Below are 18320 nucleotides of genomic sequence, written 5' to 3' on the forward strand. Positions count from 1 at the left end.
GCACACACACACACGCACACACACACACATTTTGTTCAGTGATGTCCATGCTTAGTAAAATATCTGCTATGCTTGCATTTCAATTAGCTTTTAACTGCTTAACAGGTACAAAAATAAAAATCTTTAAATAGGGCATTGCTGTCTTTAGTGCATGAAAACTGTACCGTTTACAATTTTAAATAAACCCTTTTTAATCACATTGTTAGCAATTAAGAAAAAGAAAAAAGCAGCATGTTGTAATGTATTGGTGTGAGTCAAATGAAATGAACCCTACAGGACTCAGACCTGCGCCAGTCTGCTGAACCACATGTGCTCCACCTTTAGAGTGCTCTTGCATTGCTCTTGCCCTGCACATCTTGCAGAAGGGTTTGGGGTACATGCTTGCATGCTGGCTCTGGGAATCTGGAAGTGCAAACGCAGCACTGACTCTGAGGACGATATGTCCTCAGCTTTCTGTATTGTAATTGACTGGATATGGAGGGAAAAAAACAGGTGCGAGTCTTAAACGTTGGTACCAGATGCCATCCACAACAAAAAGCTGGAGCCGTGAACATTTATCACTTGCACTTTTACACCGGTTCATCACAGTACTCTATAGAAGACGGTTCATATAAATAATGTGTACAGTGAAAGGGAACATCAGACACAGACTGCAGGTGTGAAATACCAGTACAGCACACTTTACACAAATGAACCATGCACATGTGACTGGAGTTCAGACACAAGGAACAAAACCAGAGACTGCAGTTTGAACTTGTTACTTCATTATACAGTAAGTGAATGAGACCCATTACTCACACTGTGCTTGTTAAACTCATTTATTCATGTTGCACTATCCCCTTGATCAGCACCGTCATACAACACATGTTTTAAATAAGCACACAGGAATTCAAAGGGTTTTTTTTTTTTTTTTTTTTTTTTTTTTAAAGTTTATGCTTTGTTACAAATCTTTGACAGCATTTGGAAAAAGATAGTTCACTTTTACACATGATAGATTTACAGGATAATCGAGCATAAATCATTCTATTATTATTATTATTATTATTATAATATATATATTTTAAAGATCCCAATTTTTTTTCTGTAGAAGACAGAAGCAAAGCTTCTCAGTTTTTAAAAACAGGCCCACATAAACAACAACAATACATAAATAGACAGGGAAGATAATCAACACACACACACACACACACAAGTCTTAATGTGTCCACATACTGTCCTTTAAAGTTCCAGTAGAATAAGTGTATTCAATTCAACATGATTCAGTTAGATTTTCAATAGACTCCGGATTTATAATGCATGCTAAGCAGCATCACTCAGACATTTTCAAATACCTCCACCTAGCAGACTTCAACACCCAGTGAATACAGCAATCTATCCTTCTAAAAATCCATAGCCCCCACTCCCGCTGCTCTGGTAAGAGCACAGCTGGGTCCCTTAAAAACCGTTCAGAAAAACACCAAGGGGCTCCAGATAAAAGCATTACGACTTTACCCATCCGACACCAGTGAAACACCGACACCATACAGACCAAACACCACGGTGCTGCAGAAACACACACACTGCACGTAATGCATCAACCTCAGCAAAACACACGCAGAACTGCGCTTCACAAATAAATCCACATTTCTTGCACAGACGATGGCTGTCCTGTTACGAAACATGCATTTGCTACATACAGTTCTCAGATTACTGGGCTAGATTCTCAAAGCTCTTTACTTTGCAATAAATAACATTCCAGTAGTTCTGTAGTTGTTTCTTGTTTGTTTTAGAATTGCAAGTGGAGTTGTTTTTTTGTTTGGGAGTAACTAGCTTTGAGAACTTGCAATAAATGTCCACTACAGACTCGTGATACACCAGCTGCTGCTGCTGCTGCCAGAATGTGCTTTTGCTTCACCACACACAGCGAGAGCATGTGACTAGCAAGGATGCATTGAATGAAACGACAAGGACATTCGGCAGACTAGGGTCACAGCACCAGAACATCAAAACATAAGCTTTCAGATAGGACCAATCATTTAATAACAACAACAACAACATCCCACTACTTTCAAATTTCTAAAGTACTTTCCATTCAAATAAATTCAATATTTTTCTTAGTAAGTTGAAGGCTTTATAATCACAGTTTATTTTACTGCAGCTCTATCCTTTGAAGGTATATCCAGGCACTTCTGAGAAGGAGCCTCTTAATAACCCACCCAGCGGGAGACCACGTTGTGGGTAACGTCCAAGACAATGGAAGCGACTGGTGTTGAGACCCTTACTGGACACAATCCTATTACTCCACACCCACTCCCCAACAAACATGATCAAACACTGACATGGATTAGAACAGCAGTTCATTATCCAATCCGTTACAGGAGCTTGCAATGTGGTACTGTACATTGAACAGGCAGTGTTAAATCTTGAGAACCCTTCAATACTGTACAGTGCTTCTATTCGAATCCCTGGAATGGACTCCAGCAACTCAGATGAATGTGAGGAGATCTGTGCAGTGCGCTCGCCAATTCATTCGTTCGCTCATACCGGTGTTCCATTACATTGGGGGCAGTGTTTCTATGGATGCAGTCTGTGATTCTGAGAAATCAAACGCTCTTTAGGCAATGCATTGTATTTCTGGCTATGTACTTGGAAATGCCCTAGCCCCAGGGTTCATGCACTAGAGTTCCAGAGTCTATAGGTTCATTGCACAGACTAACAATGCAAACAGTATGGGTTCGATACATTCAACCAAGGCAGCTTTAGGGGAGGGGCGGGGGTGAGGCTCGTCACTAGCGACGCACGCCAAGGGATATATACACGATTACCTAAACTTCACTCCAATTAGCACAAGAATAAGAACGACCACGATAACGAAGAGGATTAAAATGACCAGCATCTTGCGATTCTTCTTCTGGTATTGCTCTGCCTGTAAAGAAAAGAAAGTAGAAATAATGCTTTCATACAGGCGTTATTTTCAGGTCTGGGGTGCGTTAAACACACACACACACACACACACACAGAGCTCTCATATTCTTTATACCTTCTGTAACTGTTTTAAACCATCTTCTGTTTTGACGCATGCCTGTTCAACATTGAAGTCAATTCTGTCCAGGACAGTCCCCTTTAAAAAAAGCAGTAAATAAGTATTAAGTATTTATTCATACATTTTAATTCCAGGGTAGATTCAAAAAGGTGCTCAAGCCACCTTATTTTGACAAGTGCCCCTAAATGAAAAAAAAAACAAAACAACGCAAGGCGTAATACTTTGGGTAAGTCATAAAAAAAACATATGCGACTGCTGGCAAGCCCAAAACGCTCTGATGCTCAAACCTCTGCTATCGATTACTCGTATCAGCTTGACAAGAGATGATCGTCATGGAATGGCTGTACTGGATCTAGCGCAGGGGGGGCCCTTCCAGTCCTGATGTTTGTTCCAACCCTGTTGTAAACGGTTTAATGAAACCCCACCCAGACCCTGGACTAGCTCATTACATCATGTTATAGCTGGAGGGGCATGGCCTGATCTCACACTTACCTGTTCAACCACCATTCCAGCCAGGTCCCTGAAGATCTCGTTGAGGTCGGAGATGGACTGCACTATCTGCCGGATCTCTCGCTCCCGCTCCTCCACCATCACTGTGTTCTGCTCCACCTGGACAAGCTGTTCATCTGTGAACCCCTGGTCAACACAACAAATTAAACACAGGTTACATTAATATATATACATATTTTCACTTTAGTCTAAATCGATGGGGGCGATTTACTATTTACTTTCAATATTTTAAGTTACAAAACTGGAAATAAATAATTTAAGTACAATAATCTGGTTTATTTTAAATACATATCTAGGAAAAGTACAAAAATAAACGTTTGAAAAAAAAGGTTTACAAATCGCCCCTAATGTCCCCATTGGAACAGGTTCAATACATTCTCTGTCTTTTTAAAGTTTCAGTTCCCAGAGCAGCTCACCCGGTCATAAACAGCAGTGTCTTCTGCGTCATCCATCAGCGGTACTGAAGTATCGAAGAAATGCTTTGACCTCTCCTCCCGATTCTTCATACCTGGAAACAACAAACAAACACAGAACTGAAGAAACACGACCTAGACACCCATTAACGTATGTAAGCATGTACAGTTTCAGGGATGGAAAGAAGACGTTGCACAGCGGTTTGATCCATTCCAGGTTTTACTACGAGTTTAATAAGAGATGCCTGAGCTTGTCACCTATACACTGTGGCTAATCAAGCTTGTTGTAAAATTAAGAACGTGCGAAACTGCTATGCAATAGAAATCGTATTTCCATCCCTGCAGTTTTACAAGATTTGCAGCAGGTTGAGAGTACAAGATTTAAAAATACAAGATTACAGAAATTCAGCAGGGACAACCAGTTCAGCAGCCGTTTCGCTGGCCTGCGTTTCTGTGCGTGTTCTCAGCCTGAACCTCCTCGCGAGACACTCACGTTTCAGGTAGTTGGACTGCGTGTGCCTGAAGTTGATGGAGAGATCCTGCAGGGACTGGGCGAGGGACGAGACCACATTGCGAAGCAGGCGCTCCTCTTGCTCTGTGCAGTGCCTGGAGCGGCTCTGGATACCCGCCACGGCGCGCTGGCAACGGTGGAACATCTACCACAGAGACACACACTTACATTAGCAGCTGTTACACGCTGTAGTCCAATACAGTCTGTGCTGGAAACAGTGGAACGCTGCGAGAAAACAACGCGCAGCACCAAGTCGTACTGTGGAAGCTGCTTCATAGTTCTGGGAATAAATGTTTTACTTTGGTTTTGCACTAAATAAGTACTGTGGTCTGAAAGGTGTCTCCATAGCGTTTCAGGAAACCGGAGGGATGTGTCCTGAATATATATAGTATATGCCAATTAATTTACAAAGCTGGGCTTTTCACTAGGTATAGCACATTGTTTTTAAACTCAATATGTTTCCATAACTTCCTCCTCCCCTGACTCTCTACTGTTCAACACTGAGAAGCTTTTGCATAATCACGTACTTACAACGGCTGGTTTCACAGACCCCGATTAGCACCAGCCTTGAACCACCTTACCTCCCGGGGAGCTGTGACACCAGCCTTGAACCACCTTACCTCCCGGGGAGCTGTGACACCAGCCTTCTAAGATGCCTGCTGACAGACTGATCTGCGCAGTACCTGCGTGATCTCCTGCGTCGTGATCTCGATGGCGTGCTCCGCCTCGCTGCTGTCGTCCAGGGTGGGGCGGTTCATGTGCTTGTCGTGGAGGCTGGCCAGCTCCTTCATCTTCTGCTTTATCCTGGTGACGTCATACTGGATCTAACAGGGCGTTTGAGAACACGCAGACAGATTCATACCAGAGACGCTTTATTCTATAACAAAACAATTACATTCATTTGATGGTTGTTTATGCTGGATATCCTACCTCGTCCACCCCATCCACCCACTTGGGAGGCAGGCGCTTCGTGACCCCAATCGCAGCCTCGGGGTCCAAGCTAATCCCAGACACCAGAGCCATCCGGTCATCAGCAAGCTGCAAACACAACAGGGGGAGAGACACGAGGCACTGGTAAGAAGAACAAGGGTGGCTTCAAAACAACCTGCCTTAACCTGTTAACCTAGTATATTTGATATGGTTTCACACTTTCCACAGCACAGTGTCATCACACTAACGGGCAAAAGATGCAAAAAGGATCATGGAAGGAAAGGAATCTGCAGATCCCCAGTAAGAAGCTATTTCAATACACGATGCGACATGGGAAATAACACAGGATATCTCTGCAGAAAACACCTGAAGCTGGCTCTTACAAAGGTGAAGCAAAGTGGCAATCCCAGACACAGCTGATGAACAATGCCACCTTTCAACAAACATATCAAAATCAGTGAAGAAAAAGGAGAAGAAACCAAGACCGTTTTAAATCAAGGGGGAGCTTTCAGGAAACAATGCAGTCTGGATACAGGAGAATGCAAAGGTTAAACATGATTGGCCAGTACCTCATCCAGCTCCTGCAAGGTGATTGGTGGAATCCATCAGCCCCATCCAGGTGAAAAAGCAAGAGAGAAAAGGGACAGTGCAGTGAGACCAGTGCAAGCAGGGTCGAATGAGCCACAAGGATAATGTAACTGTGGAGGTGAACATCATTCAAACTACCAAGCAACAGCACTGAGAACACATTCACAAGCATCAGCGTGACACTCCCCAGTACACAATACAGCACAGACACACATTCAAACTACCAAGCAACAGCACTGAGAACACATTCACAAGCATCAGTGTGACACTCCCCAGTACACAATACACAATACAGCACAGACACACATTCAAACTACCAAGCAACAGCACTGAGAACACATTCACAAGCATCAGCGTGACACTCCCCAGTACACAATACAGCACAGACACACATTCAAACTACCAAGCAACAGCATTGAGAACACATTCACAAGCATCAGCGTGACCCTCCCCAGTACACAATACAGCACAGACACACATTCAAACTACCAAGCAACAGCACTGAGAACACATTCACAAGCATCAGCGTGACACTCCCCAGTACACAATACACAATACAGCACAGACACACATTCAAACTACCAAGCAACAGCACTGAGAACACATTCACAAGCATCAGCGTGACACTCCCCAGTACACAATACAGCACAGACACACATTCAAACTACCAAGCAACAGCACTGAGAACACACTCACAAGCATCAGCGTGACACTCCCCAGTACACAATACAGCACAGACACACATTCAAACTACCAAGCAACAGCATTGAGAACACATTCACAAGCATCAGCGTGACACTCCCCAGTACACAATACAGCACAGACACACATTCAAACTACCAAGCAACAGCACTGAGAACACATTCACAAGCATCAGCGTGACACTCCCCAGTACACAATACACAATACAGCACAGACACACATTCAAACTACCAAGCAACAGCATTGAGAACACATTCACAAGCATCAGCGTGACACTCCCCAGTACACAATACAGCACAGACACACATTCAAACTACCAAGCAACAGCATTGAGAACACATTCACAAGCATCAGCGTGACACTCCCCAGTACACAATACAGCACAGACACACATTCAAACTACCAAGCAACAGCATTGAGAACACACTCACAAGCATCAGCGTGACACTCCCCAGTACACAATACACAATACAGCACAGACACACATTCAAACTACCAAGCAACAGCACTGAGAACACATTCACAAGCATCAGCGTGACACTCCCCAGTAACAGCAGGTTCTGATCATCAATATTGAAAACCTGATCCTCTTTACAACACAGTGCAAATTCTAGTACAGTATTAACACCTAGTATATGATTCTTTTTGCAGAGAGCACAGCATAGAGATGCATCAGTAGAGGAGAAGCGATGCAACATCAAACTAAAACAGTTTGTTACTGCAAGTCATACAACGTGCAGCGCTGTGCTCTGTTCTTATGGCGATTCATTTATCAAACAATATTTTATAGATATAGTAACTATGTTTTACAATAACAAACTGTTATATAACACACACACACGGCAAGCCTACAAAACATGTATTTGTCAAGCAATACAGTAAACTGGTATACCACACACACGCACGGAAAGCCAAAAACGCACTTAAATGCAGCACATTAAAATAATAACAATAATAATAATAATAATAATTAAATCAATCACACGGTTGAGAATGATGCTGATTATATTGGACTCACCGCAGCATCGCTACGTAAATTCAGCGGACTGGCGGAGTAACTACTCACTTGCTCAGCCAACATGTGTCTGTTTTGGATGGCATTGTTCCTCATTAAGATGAACTGGTCGGTGAGGCGCCGGGTCGCCATGATCCCGCAGGACTGCGCAGTGTTTACACGAGCAGCGCCGCCCGCACAAACTACAGCCTGAGCAACAACCCGAGGCAGCCTGCACCGGGAACGCCTTTTATACTGCCTCTAGAAATACAAGCACCGCCGAGTCAGGCTGCTCTGAAACATTTAAGAAAGAAACAAACACGTAAACACGGAACGAAATGAAGCACCGCTTCCTGCCAGCTGTGCGCATTCCGGATGCGTCCGGCGCTATGTTCCGAACATATCCGCGCTGTGCGTCTGCTTAAGACGCCGGGTGGTTTTTTTTTTTTTTTTTTGAGGGGTGATGATACAAACGTTCCGCTCTTAAAAACAAGTGAACTGTAGCGTAGACTGACTTTTTTTTTTTTAAACCTTTATCAGAAGATTCACATTATAAAAAAAACGGCTTTTTATTGATACAAACTATGTTTATTTCTCCTAAAGTTTATTATTATTTTTTTGCATTCCATTTTACATTTGAAACAGCGTGTAGGCTACTCCCGTGAAAAGCGGGTCATTGCGAATACAAACTGGATATATGAACAGGTGAGATTTATAATGACAGGGAAGGCGCGAAGGCTACATTAAACGGGTCCCCAAACTGGTGTATTATTCACATTGCTTGTGCAAAGTAAATTGCTCAGCTGTTTTGATTTTTCAGGAAATGAGAGAAGCAAAGGTACATTATTTGATTAACAGCTAGTTCAGCCGTTACCAAAAATAAATAAATTTAAAAAAATTAAAAAAAGATGCAAGTACTGTACGGAATCTCAGTAAACGTCTTAACACATGTTGCCTGCAGGGGGCGATCGTGTGTTTCAAATTGGAATAACACAGGTCATTTTAATCGAATAGCTGGCAGTTCCCCACACGGCCTCTGGGTGTCAGAAGAGGACGCCAATCCCTGTTTGCTTTCACTAACGCATCGCTGTGAGGGGAAATCTTACATGTTTCTGTAAATCAGCCTGCCTGCAATGGACCAGCAAGTAATTAGGCTAGATCCAATTTGCACAGTAATTTTGCAGTCCTCCCATGCTTTTCCAATGGCTAAAGTACGTATTTACCATAGTTTACTGTGGTTTGCCATGTTGTCTAATTCTATTACCATATACAGTATCCCTGGGCTTTATATATATACATATATATATATATATATATATATATATATATATATATATATATATACTGAACCAAGCCTACATTGTCTGAACTGTGCATTATCATTAATGAGTTCATGGATCTCTGTACCCCTCCCTGCAATTCAAACACCCCTGGCACGACAAGCCTTCGTTCTCAGATAACACTTCTGAATATCGACACCCCTGTCTTCCCTTTGATTAATGGGATCACAAATCATTTTCATTACAGCTGACCCCTGGAGGTTGCAGTAGGAATCCGATAAGGCGAGCATGAGAAAGCCCAGATAGATGCAGACCACAGTGAGGGGAGTGTTCATTAACACCAGCGTTAGTTTAAAAGTGCAGATGAAACCCGAGCTGTGACATCACCGGACCCCTGCGCTGCACAGGAGCCCCAGAGCAGTGTGGAGGCCTGCCATTAGCACAGGTGCTGGGTACAGCTGCGCTGTGGCAGGCAGCTACACACTGCTTTCCATTGCAGGAGCCATCAGCCCCATGCACTTGCCAATTCGTTTCATTTCATTTTCACACTAAAATATGAAGCTGGTGCACACTTCTGTACAGTACGGCTGGTTTCACAGACCCTGATCAGCACTACCCTACATATGATATACATACAACAATATTAAGAAACAACCCTTTAGTGTTATACAGTTATACAGTCATTAATATGCAGAACTGCCCCTCACACACACAAGAAAAGTGGTGCAGACGCAGATAAGCACTGCGCTTACCCTTAAGGGACTATAATATCAATGAAATGCAGCAGCAGTTTGGAAGTGAAGACTTTCTAGAGGGGTTGTAGAAGAGGTGGTGAGGTTGCAGAATTCACAAAAGCAATAGTTAATCAAAGCTGCTGCGATCGCCCCGCTGGCAGTCCAGTAAACTTGAGGTCATGTCATGTCTGTTGAACCCGCCTCGCCTCAGTTTAGAAGCTTTGCATTTCTTCTTTTAAACAGTAAGTGACTCTCCTGGGCAATCCCGAAGCTGTCAGAAATGCACCTGTGAAAACAGTAGACAGCGGGACTGAGCCCGGTGAATGGTGCACCTTAATCTCATTCTGTTTCATCAGCACAGCGGTTTGCTCTGCTCTCTCTCCACACACTGATCTGCCTGAACCCCACGAGCAGAGGGCAGAGCAAAACCAGAACTCTTTAGTAAAGGAGCCAAGGGGTTCTGTTCTGTAATGGATTGTGAAAACCCTGTGACAGAATCCCCTGTCACACTGTCACAACGTGCTCCCGCTGCCTCCTGTGCCAGACACTGCAGTCTCTGTATGCTGATGCCTTTTAATCCCAGAGCCCAGGCTGTAACACAACCTGAAGATGCTGAGAATGAGCACATATTCTCCCCAGCTGCCCCAGATGTCCCAGTGACCAGGGTGGAGAAGCCAGGAGCTGACCATGCAAACTCCCAGTCCCAGGCTAGCTGGGGGGGTTGGTGTTTAGAGATCAGCTTGGGTTTCAGTGTGTAACTGATGACCCTCTGACCCAAACCCTCACCCTTGAGCCTTGAACCCGTAACCCAGACAAACACTCTGCTTGCACCCCTGGGGAACAATAACCTTCCTGTCAGCTTGTGCACTCAACCTGTTACACAACACAAGTGTACATGGGCTCCCGAGAGGAGCAGACCTTGTTAGAAAGAGGCATAGCCAGGGCCAAGGACAAAGAGAGTGTGAATGAGGACATAACTGATCCTCATCCAAACCAAGGAACAGGCAGGCTGCTAAACCTGCTGAGATTATAGAGAATCCCTGAACTCCTATATTTATGGGGAATATTAAAATATTAAAAGCATGCATCCTTTGGTATTTCACCTACCAGCATTTCACTAGTTATACTATCGGTTTCAGTGACTGGTCTGGTATGTTGAGAAAAACAAAAAGATGAACCTTGAAAAATCAATAACTCAACATTGTGCTTTTAACACGACAAAGTCTTGCCTGGATTATGAGCACATTGTCAACACACAGTAACTTAAAACTACATGTAAAGACCCCCAACCCCAAACACAAGCACAAATGAGCAGAACCGGCCTTTTGAAGTTTTTAACCTGTGCCAGCAGGCTTTGATCTCTGTGAAGCTGTCTAGTTTTGGGGCTTGCATCCTCCACACAGCTGCTTCCCTTGGTTCTGCAGATACATCACTGAGTGACACTGCACAGTGAGATAGGAGGGCTAATGCTCTCATCCTCATTAATCACACTGCTGTTGTGCTGTAGACTCGCACACCAGGTTATTCATTTTGTTCTGTTTTCACAGTAACGGTGTAGCTGGTCTTTTGAACAGTAAATGGGTACGAGTAGGACAACCTGACAGGTTCAATTTGAAGATGATAAAGCATTGTGGGCAGTCTCACGCCTATCGCACTGCAGTGCGTAAAGCCATGGACATTGGAACGCAGAAATCAAATCCAGTAATGACAGCGTTTTTCACTTTTTCCGGCACACAGACGTGCTTCAGGTTAGTTCTCATGTTTCTCCGAACAGATGAGAGAAAATTGTTACGTATCTTTTTTTGCCAAGAAGACTTGAGAAAGACAAAGCCACACGCAAATATTCCTCTTGTCGTCTATTTTGTGCGTCTCTTTGCTCCATCAGTCAGGAACACGAATTGAAGAGATCTTAGGGCATACTGAGCCACCCTTTTCATGCTAGGATTCTATACAGCATGGCAGGAACGAGAAAAAGAACCCTTGATTAGGTGAGGAGGTTCTTGGCGTATCAGAATGTTAGGGGTAGAGTTCAGACGTGACAGGTCAAGGGTTAGGGGTTAAGGCTTCAGTTACAGTTAGGCTTCTGTCTTTCATATTGGAATGTGGAGCTGCTTGAGATAATGGTCCCATTAGAATGCAGGGGCACATACCGTGATATGAAGGGGCTGTAGGGTTAGAGAAACTGTACAGATCTATCAGTAATGAAGGTAGAAAGACATCAACTAAGAGAAACGAGGTCAGGTGGACACATGTTTCTCACACTGAAAAAGACATTTAGTCTGACAAAAGGCTGACTCGTCCTGGAAGTATTTCGCTCGATTGCAGCCCGAAAGCCTTTGTTTTAGCTCACGGAGAGGGTGTAATAAAGCCACGCGGAAACTGAAAAGCAGCTGGAAAAATGAAGACCTCTGCCCAGCCTCTAATAATAGACCATCTTGGTACGAATCCCCTACAATGAAACGGGGTCTCACCACTGTTTTTCTTGGTATGTGAAAGGTGGGATTGCCATATTGCTTGTGGGTGGCTGGGTGGTTTCAGGCTAAAGTTTTGCTTGTGACTTAATATCTTGGAACAGACTCTGGGCCCATACTTGAAGCTGGCACATGGAGCTCTACTTGAAAGCTGTGATAATGCACGGACAATCAAGGCAGTGAGAGGCTGCAAGCTGAAAGGGGTGCAGCTGTCCTGCGAACGATTAGGGAGAAGATTGCTGGAGGACAGTTTGTCAAGAGACCTGTTGAGCAGACCGCCACCCACGTGGAAAAACAATCTGTCTATCTATATACACAGATATATAGCAGCTCATACGAATGTGGCCTCGTTCCTGCTGGTTTGGGTTGGGTTGTACAGACCCTGTAAATACTGGTACTGTATAATGAGGCAGCATGGTGTATCATGATATATTGTGTTGAGAGCAGCGTTTGAAGCAGCACTGTAACAGAGCTGTTTCCCAGGTATTTTTAAAACAAATGCCTGTGTTTGAGAATGCGTGCCCATAGGGAAAGGCATCTCACTCTTAAGGGTGTTCGTTGATTTTTGCTTCTGAGTGTGATTTCACTTCTCAAAGGCACCCTGCATATTCCCGGGTTTCCTGAAGCACATCCATCATGTTTGAGACTTCCATTAATCAAGCGCTCCTCTCCGCGCACGTTTAGAGAAAGGACAGCACCGCCCCTCTGGCATTTAGCAGGGTCATGCCAAGTTCCACCATGTCTGTGGTTAAAGCTGTAGGATACTTATGTGGGTGATTTTAGCCCAAAATACAGTTTCTATTTAATTTTTTGCGACTCTGCTGATTCAGTTGTAACATAAAGAGGGAAACAGTCATCAAATCATAATGCCGAGAGAAATCCCAATTTAGGAAATAAAGGCAAAATACTATATGCAGAACAGAAACAAACTAGAGAGGAACAAGTTAACAAGCAGAATTCCCAAAGCGAGAGAGAGCGAGCGGATAGGGGGAGACAGATTAGATTAAGAGATGCTTGTTTGCACAAGGATTTGCTGCGAGGGAGCTGTTGTGCTTGCTTTGGCTCACCAGTAGCTTTGTGATGCTGATGGGAACTTGCTGGCCACTTTTGCCTTGGTTTTCATGACAATTCTGTGGTACTGGTTTGCATTCTACCACTATCAGACACCCTAAAAAAAGAGAATCTGTGTTTAAGCGCCCACTTACAGAATTGCTGCCTTATCTAAGTCCAGGCACTGAAGCAGTTTAATAAGAGGCCATTATCCAGATGGGGAAGGGGCTGTATGATTAGTAAAGCTGTTCTGTGAGGCTCGGGAGATTTCATTTCTCGTTGTGGTGCCATTACTGTTCCTTTGTAATCACTAATAGATTACACGGGGTAATTGTTTCAGTTAATGGGCATCTCTGGGGAATGTTAACAGTGCTGAGAAGCAGTGGGTCTGAGAGGGGGAGAGATTTGCGATCTCTGCAGCTGTTGCAGAGAAAGCTAGACCTGGACAGGGAGGGACACTCAGCAATGAGCTCACAGGAAAACTTGCATTTAGATAAAGACAAGCGTGATATATGGGGGGAGAGAGAGAGAGAGAGAGAGAGAGAGAGAGAGAGAGAGAGAGAGAGAGAGGGAGGGAGGGAGGGAGAGAGAGAGAGAGAGAGAGGGGGGAGAGCGAGAGAGAGGGAGAGAGGGAGAGAGAGAGAGAGAGAGGGAGGGAGGGAGGGAGGGAGGGAGAGAGAGGGAGGGGGAGAGAGAGAGAGAGAGGGAGGGAGGGAAGGGAGAAAACAGGCAGCAACATTTTTTATTTCTTTTTTAGACAGTAGAATTGAAAATGTTAGTGAGTATGTGTTGTAATAGAAAATGAATCATCCATAACTTCAATCAGAATTCTAAGGAAAAAAACTATAAGACATTTAAAAGGGCTAGTGCCTTCTTCAGCGTACAAAATAAACTCCAGCAAGGAAAACTGAAAGGGGCTTTTAAAAACACCACCCTCTTCATTTACACATACCAAATTCAGAGCCCGTCGCAGCGTGAATTTAATGCTTTGAAATGTCCTGTCTGCTGCGGCACATTTATTCCCACTTTGAGGTGGTTTTTTTTTATCTGTTTCCTTATCGCTCCTTACCGGTCCTCGCTCTCCTCAGACCTTGCCTCACGTTATCACCAGTCTCTCACTAATCCAGCTATTGTGCACACCTGTCTCCCCAAGTTCAGGGCTCTCGCCTCCTCCTGTCCCTAACCCCCCCTGGCTCCCTCTCAGCGCCCCCTCCCTCATTAACCAGCATCAGGGCCTCATTACCTGGAGTCTCCAGGGCTTAATGAGTGTGTGTCTTTCACTTTGGGGTGGTTTACCACAGGCAGAGCTCACACTGTTGCGAGCTGTCTTCTCATGCTCCCATTCTTTCTTATTTAAAACCCCACGCTGAAGGGGGATTGGTATGGGCCTCTGTTCAGACAGCTTTAACTGCTGACTGTTTAAAGAGGTTCTGTTCTTTCTGAATACAGTACAGTTGTATATGTATTCAAATTGTTATGTTTTACTGTTGTTAATGAAAACCGTTTCTTAACACTAACATTCAGATCTGGCTGGGATGAAATTGTATTTATGGCGCCACTGTCATTACAGAGGCTTTAGAGAAGTGCCTGCTAACAAAAGCATTGCGTGGTTTGGTAATTTAAACAGAATTGCAATGATCTTCGTCTCAGTTTTTTTTTTTCTTTGAAGCTGCTGAGAAGTAATAATGACACCTTTGTAATTATAGTGTCGTCAAGTACCTGATTACAAAGAAACTTCACTTTCCCTTCATGGTGCGATTGAGCAATCACCAGTACATTATTATTGTTATTATTATTTAACTCAGGAAAGAAAAATCTCACCTGTTGTAACTTCTCTCAAAACACACTTCACTTAAATTCAAAGGCATGGTGATCAACAGCATGAAGCAGCGCGGCTGTCAGAGAGAGAGACAGGCTCCACAAACACCTGGATATCTTTTACAGGAATATGGATGTTTTGCTCAGACTCGCAGCTTCCAGTAGCAGCCAAAGAGTAGCAGCTTTCAATATGCAGAACATAAACTTTAAAATAAACACAGCACCCTCTCGGATTTCATAAACACACTGAGACAGCATGCTTCCGCTCTCCCTGAACTCAGACAAAGACAATCCCTCCTGCACACGCTTTGAAAAATACCACCAAACTGTTATCTTTAAGGGCTCCATGTCTTGTATGTTTTAGCTGCCCACCCCCTCTCTAAAACATTTGTTAACAATAGTGGTTCTTTTCTTTGGCTGGCATCCTGGTATGACCTGACAATGTGAGTAAATGGGTTAAAATACCAACGTGGACCGCAGCAGGAAGGCTGGAGAATGTTAAACTAACACTTGCAGACGTGACTCTATTCACAGACAGCCAGCAGAAACAATCGGGATTTGCCAAAAAGACCTTATTTTTAAACGGAATTACATTGTTTGAATGCTCAAGAGCTCTGCAGCACGTGGCTCCCTCGCTTCCAGGTTGGGAGCTGCTGATGGTGTTGCAAAGACATTTGGAAGCTGTTGCAAAGGGACAGACGGCCAGCTCATTGCCAGACGGTGTCATGGTTGTTCCAGTGGCACTCTGGGTGCCAGGTCTGGTGGGTACAGTGCATGTCAGGTCTGGTGGGTACAGTGCATGTCAGGTCTGGTGGGTACAGTGCATGTCAGGTCTGGTGGGTACAGTGCATGTCAGGTCTGGTGGGTGCAGTGCATGTCAGGTCTGGTGGGTACAGTGCATGTCAGGTCTGGTGGGTGCAGTGCATGTCAGGTCTGGTGGGTACAGTCCATGTCAGATCTGGTGGGTACAGTTCATTAAAAACTTGGGGAGACCTTACCATTTAACTCTTGCAAAATAGATGAAACTAAATAAATGCTCAATCATAATAAAAGCCCTCTGTCTTTAAGGGGTGTTGGGCAGCGTGGGTGCTAACAGGAGATTCCCGATGCCCTATTTAGAAAGTTAGTCCAGAGATGAAAGCTTCGGGTCTTGCTAACAAGGTCCTACTGCCCGCCACACGTGCGACGCACTCAAGCAGCCAGGCCAGTGACAGGAAGATTGATGCCAGTTTTCACGCTGCCCCTTCCTGCAGCTGTTGGCTTCTCAATGAGCTTGGCTTGGAAAGCCTCCCCATGTCTGTGGGTTTGCACTGAAACCCTGATACCTGCTGGGGAGGCACCAGGGAACTGATACACTCAACATCTGTCATGGAACATTCTTCCTGGTCAAGGAAGCCTGCCCAGCGATACACCAGACTGCTTCGCAACTGTGCCAAGCTTATGCAATCCGCTAAGGGGAACCTGACCAGTCCAGAGACACCGCTGATTTGACTGAAAGCATTTATTCAGGGCAACCTAGAGAGCCAGCTGGTGAGGAGAGGAAGAGCGTTTAACTAGACTGGGTCAGCTTGTCAGCACAGGAGAGCTTTAAAATAAATAAAACTCAAACGTTTCAGACAAAAAGCTTCACAGAAATCTGACGCTTTACTTGACTCATAAAGTTTTGCATGTTGTTTGGGATCTTTAAAGTCCACACACAGGACCCGTGTCTTAGGATGCTTTAATAAAGCAATAATAAAGTTGGTCGACACACACCTAATAGAAGGCTGTGTGGTCCAGTGGTTCAAGAAAAGGGCTTGTAACCAGGAGGTCCCCGGTTCAAATCCCAGCTGAGCCACTGACTCGCTGTGTGACCCTGAGCAAGTCACTGAACCTCCTTGTGCTCCGTCTTTCGGGTGAGACATTGCTGTAAGTGACTCTGCAGCTGATGCATAGTTCACACACCCTAGTCTCTGTATGTCGCCTTGGATAAAGGCGTCTGCTAAATAAACAAATAGTAATAATAATAATCGGGGAAGCATAATTCAAGGGTATCATTGCACCAGTCTTTCAGTTTGTACTCAAGGGATCATCAGCTCTACTTCTGGGGTGACAACCTGGACAAAAATGATTGCGCACGTTGCTCCATTTCTGGCAACACCATGAAGATTGCAGTGAGGCAATGATACCCATCCTAGACAGATAATTGACCATGGCAGCAGTTAAGTGCGCTGAGCCAAAGGCCAATGCGACTCGGTGCCAGCCTGCTTTGAGGACTGCAAGGCGGGCTGGTTGCTCTCCCTGGAAGCGAGATTCGATTCGCAGGTGGTGGGGGTTTCAGTTGTTTTTTATGTCCCTCTCGTCTGGAAGCCTTCCGAGAGATATATGGGAGTCTGACTTACCACAGATGTGTAAATTGAAACTTAAAACCTTACTTTTCTCAAAGTCCTCTTCTTGAACGCTTAGGGTCTCTGCTGTGTTCATTTAATCCATGCCTGTGCATCCCAGGGGACTGATGAACCCCGCTGTTAGCATCGAGAAGTTCCCTTTAAAACAGACCCCACTTCACTTAACTAGCCGGCAGAGCTTAGGAGGACTTTCAATAGGTGGCACTGAAGCTTTTTAACTGGGTGTGTTTTTTTTTTTTGGTTTCAGCTTTATAACACCTAAAAAGTAGCTGACAGTGTTTCACTACGGTATTCAAGCAAGTAGTTTTACTAAGCAGTTTATCATACTGTTCTTCAGAAGGCAACAGTTATAACAGACTGTTGCAATTAACAAGGATGTGCAGCGTAAGTGCCTAGACCTCTATTTATATTGGGATGCGCTCCTGCATGATAACAGCATCAGAGTGCCGGCTGCTGTACGCAGTTCAGACTGAGGGGTCGTTGCTGGGGGCTGAACCACCTTCAAGCACCGCGGATACTACCCAGATTCTCCAGCGATGTCAGCCAGCACTCCATCACACTGAGCCCATAAGATCACCAAACTCAATCCATGCTCGCTTAGATTAAGAGCTTCATATGAGCCGCTAACAGGCTATGCTCGTGTGATTTATAACTTGTTAATATAGTAATCTTTGGGTTATTTTGGTATATGGCTATAAATAACAGACAGTTGTGAATACTTAGTGTTGGAATTTCTATTAATATGTAGAGTAGGAGGCCATGTGGCCGGTACTGACTTTGTCAACTTCGAAATGGCTTGTACAGAGTGTCCCAAAAAATGAATGTTCTGGGATTTCCTTAGATTCCTAATGTTCTAGAGAGTTAGAAGAGAGTTTGCTAATGCCAAAGTCAGTATCAGCGACTCTAAAGA

At 44.3% G+C, this 18320-nt stretch overlaps 1 protein-coding gene across 3 annotated transcripts; it reads right to left on the reverse strand.

Moving 5' to 3' along the window:
• Positions 1–802: 802 nt before the first annotated feature.
• LOC117433314 (syntaxin-16-like) lies at positions 803–8083 on the reverse strand. Of its 3 annotated transcripts, XM_059003846.1 has the most exons (9): positions 7695–8083; positions 5956–5967; positions 5387–5494; positions 5140–5280; positions 4439–4601; positions 3949–4040; positions 3515–3658; positions 3020–3100; positions 803–2905 (listed from the first exon to the last, which is right to left on the reverse strand). In XM_059003846.1, exons 1-9 carry the CDS (start codon positions 7821–7823, stop codon positions 2801–2803), a joined length of 975 nt encoding a protein of 324 aa, XP_058859829.1. In that variant the 5' UTR covers positions 7824–8083; the 3' UTR covers positions 803–2800. The 3 variants fall into 3 exon arrangements, with proteins under 3 accessions (XP_058859829.1, XP_058859830.1, XP_058859831.1); XM_059003847.1 differs by lacking the exon at positions 5956–5967; XM_059003848.1 differs by lacking the exon at positions 5956–5967 and having other exon boundaries at positions 7743–8082.
• Positions 8084–18320: the final 10237 nt, after the last annotated feature.

Source organism: Acipenser ruthenus, chromosome 29 (genome assembly GCF_902713425.1).
Source record: "Acipenser ruthenus chromosome 29, fAciRut3.2 maternal haplotype, whole genome shotgun sequence".
Classification (NCBI taxonomy): Eukaryota; Metazoa; Chordata; class Actinopteri; order Acipenseriformes; family Acipenseridae; genus Acipenser; species Acipenser ruthenus.

What these genes read in the sequence shown, in the direction of transcription:
- LOC117433314 (XM_059003846.1), bottom strand. Translation starts at nt 7,823, where the DNA reads ATGGCGACCCGGCGCCTCACCGACCAGTTCATCTTAATGAGGAACAAT. An exon ending in CGACGCAGGAGATCACGCAG is followed by an intron (nt 4,602 to 5,139) that starts GTACTGCGCAGA and finishes TCTCTGTGGTAG; the next exon opens with ATGTTCCACCGTTGCCAGCG. An exon ending in GTTTAAAACAGTTACAGAAG is followed by an intron (nt 2,906 to 3,019) that starts GTATAAAGAATA and finishes TTTTCTTTACAG; the next exon opens with GCAGAGCAATACCAGAAGAA.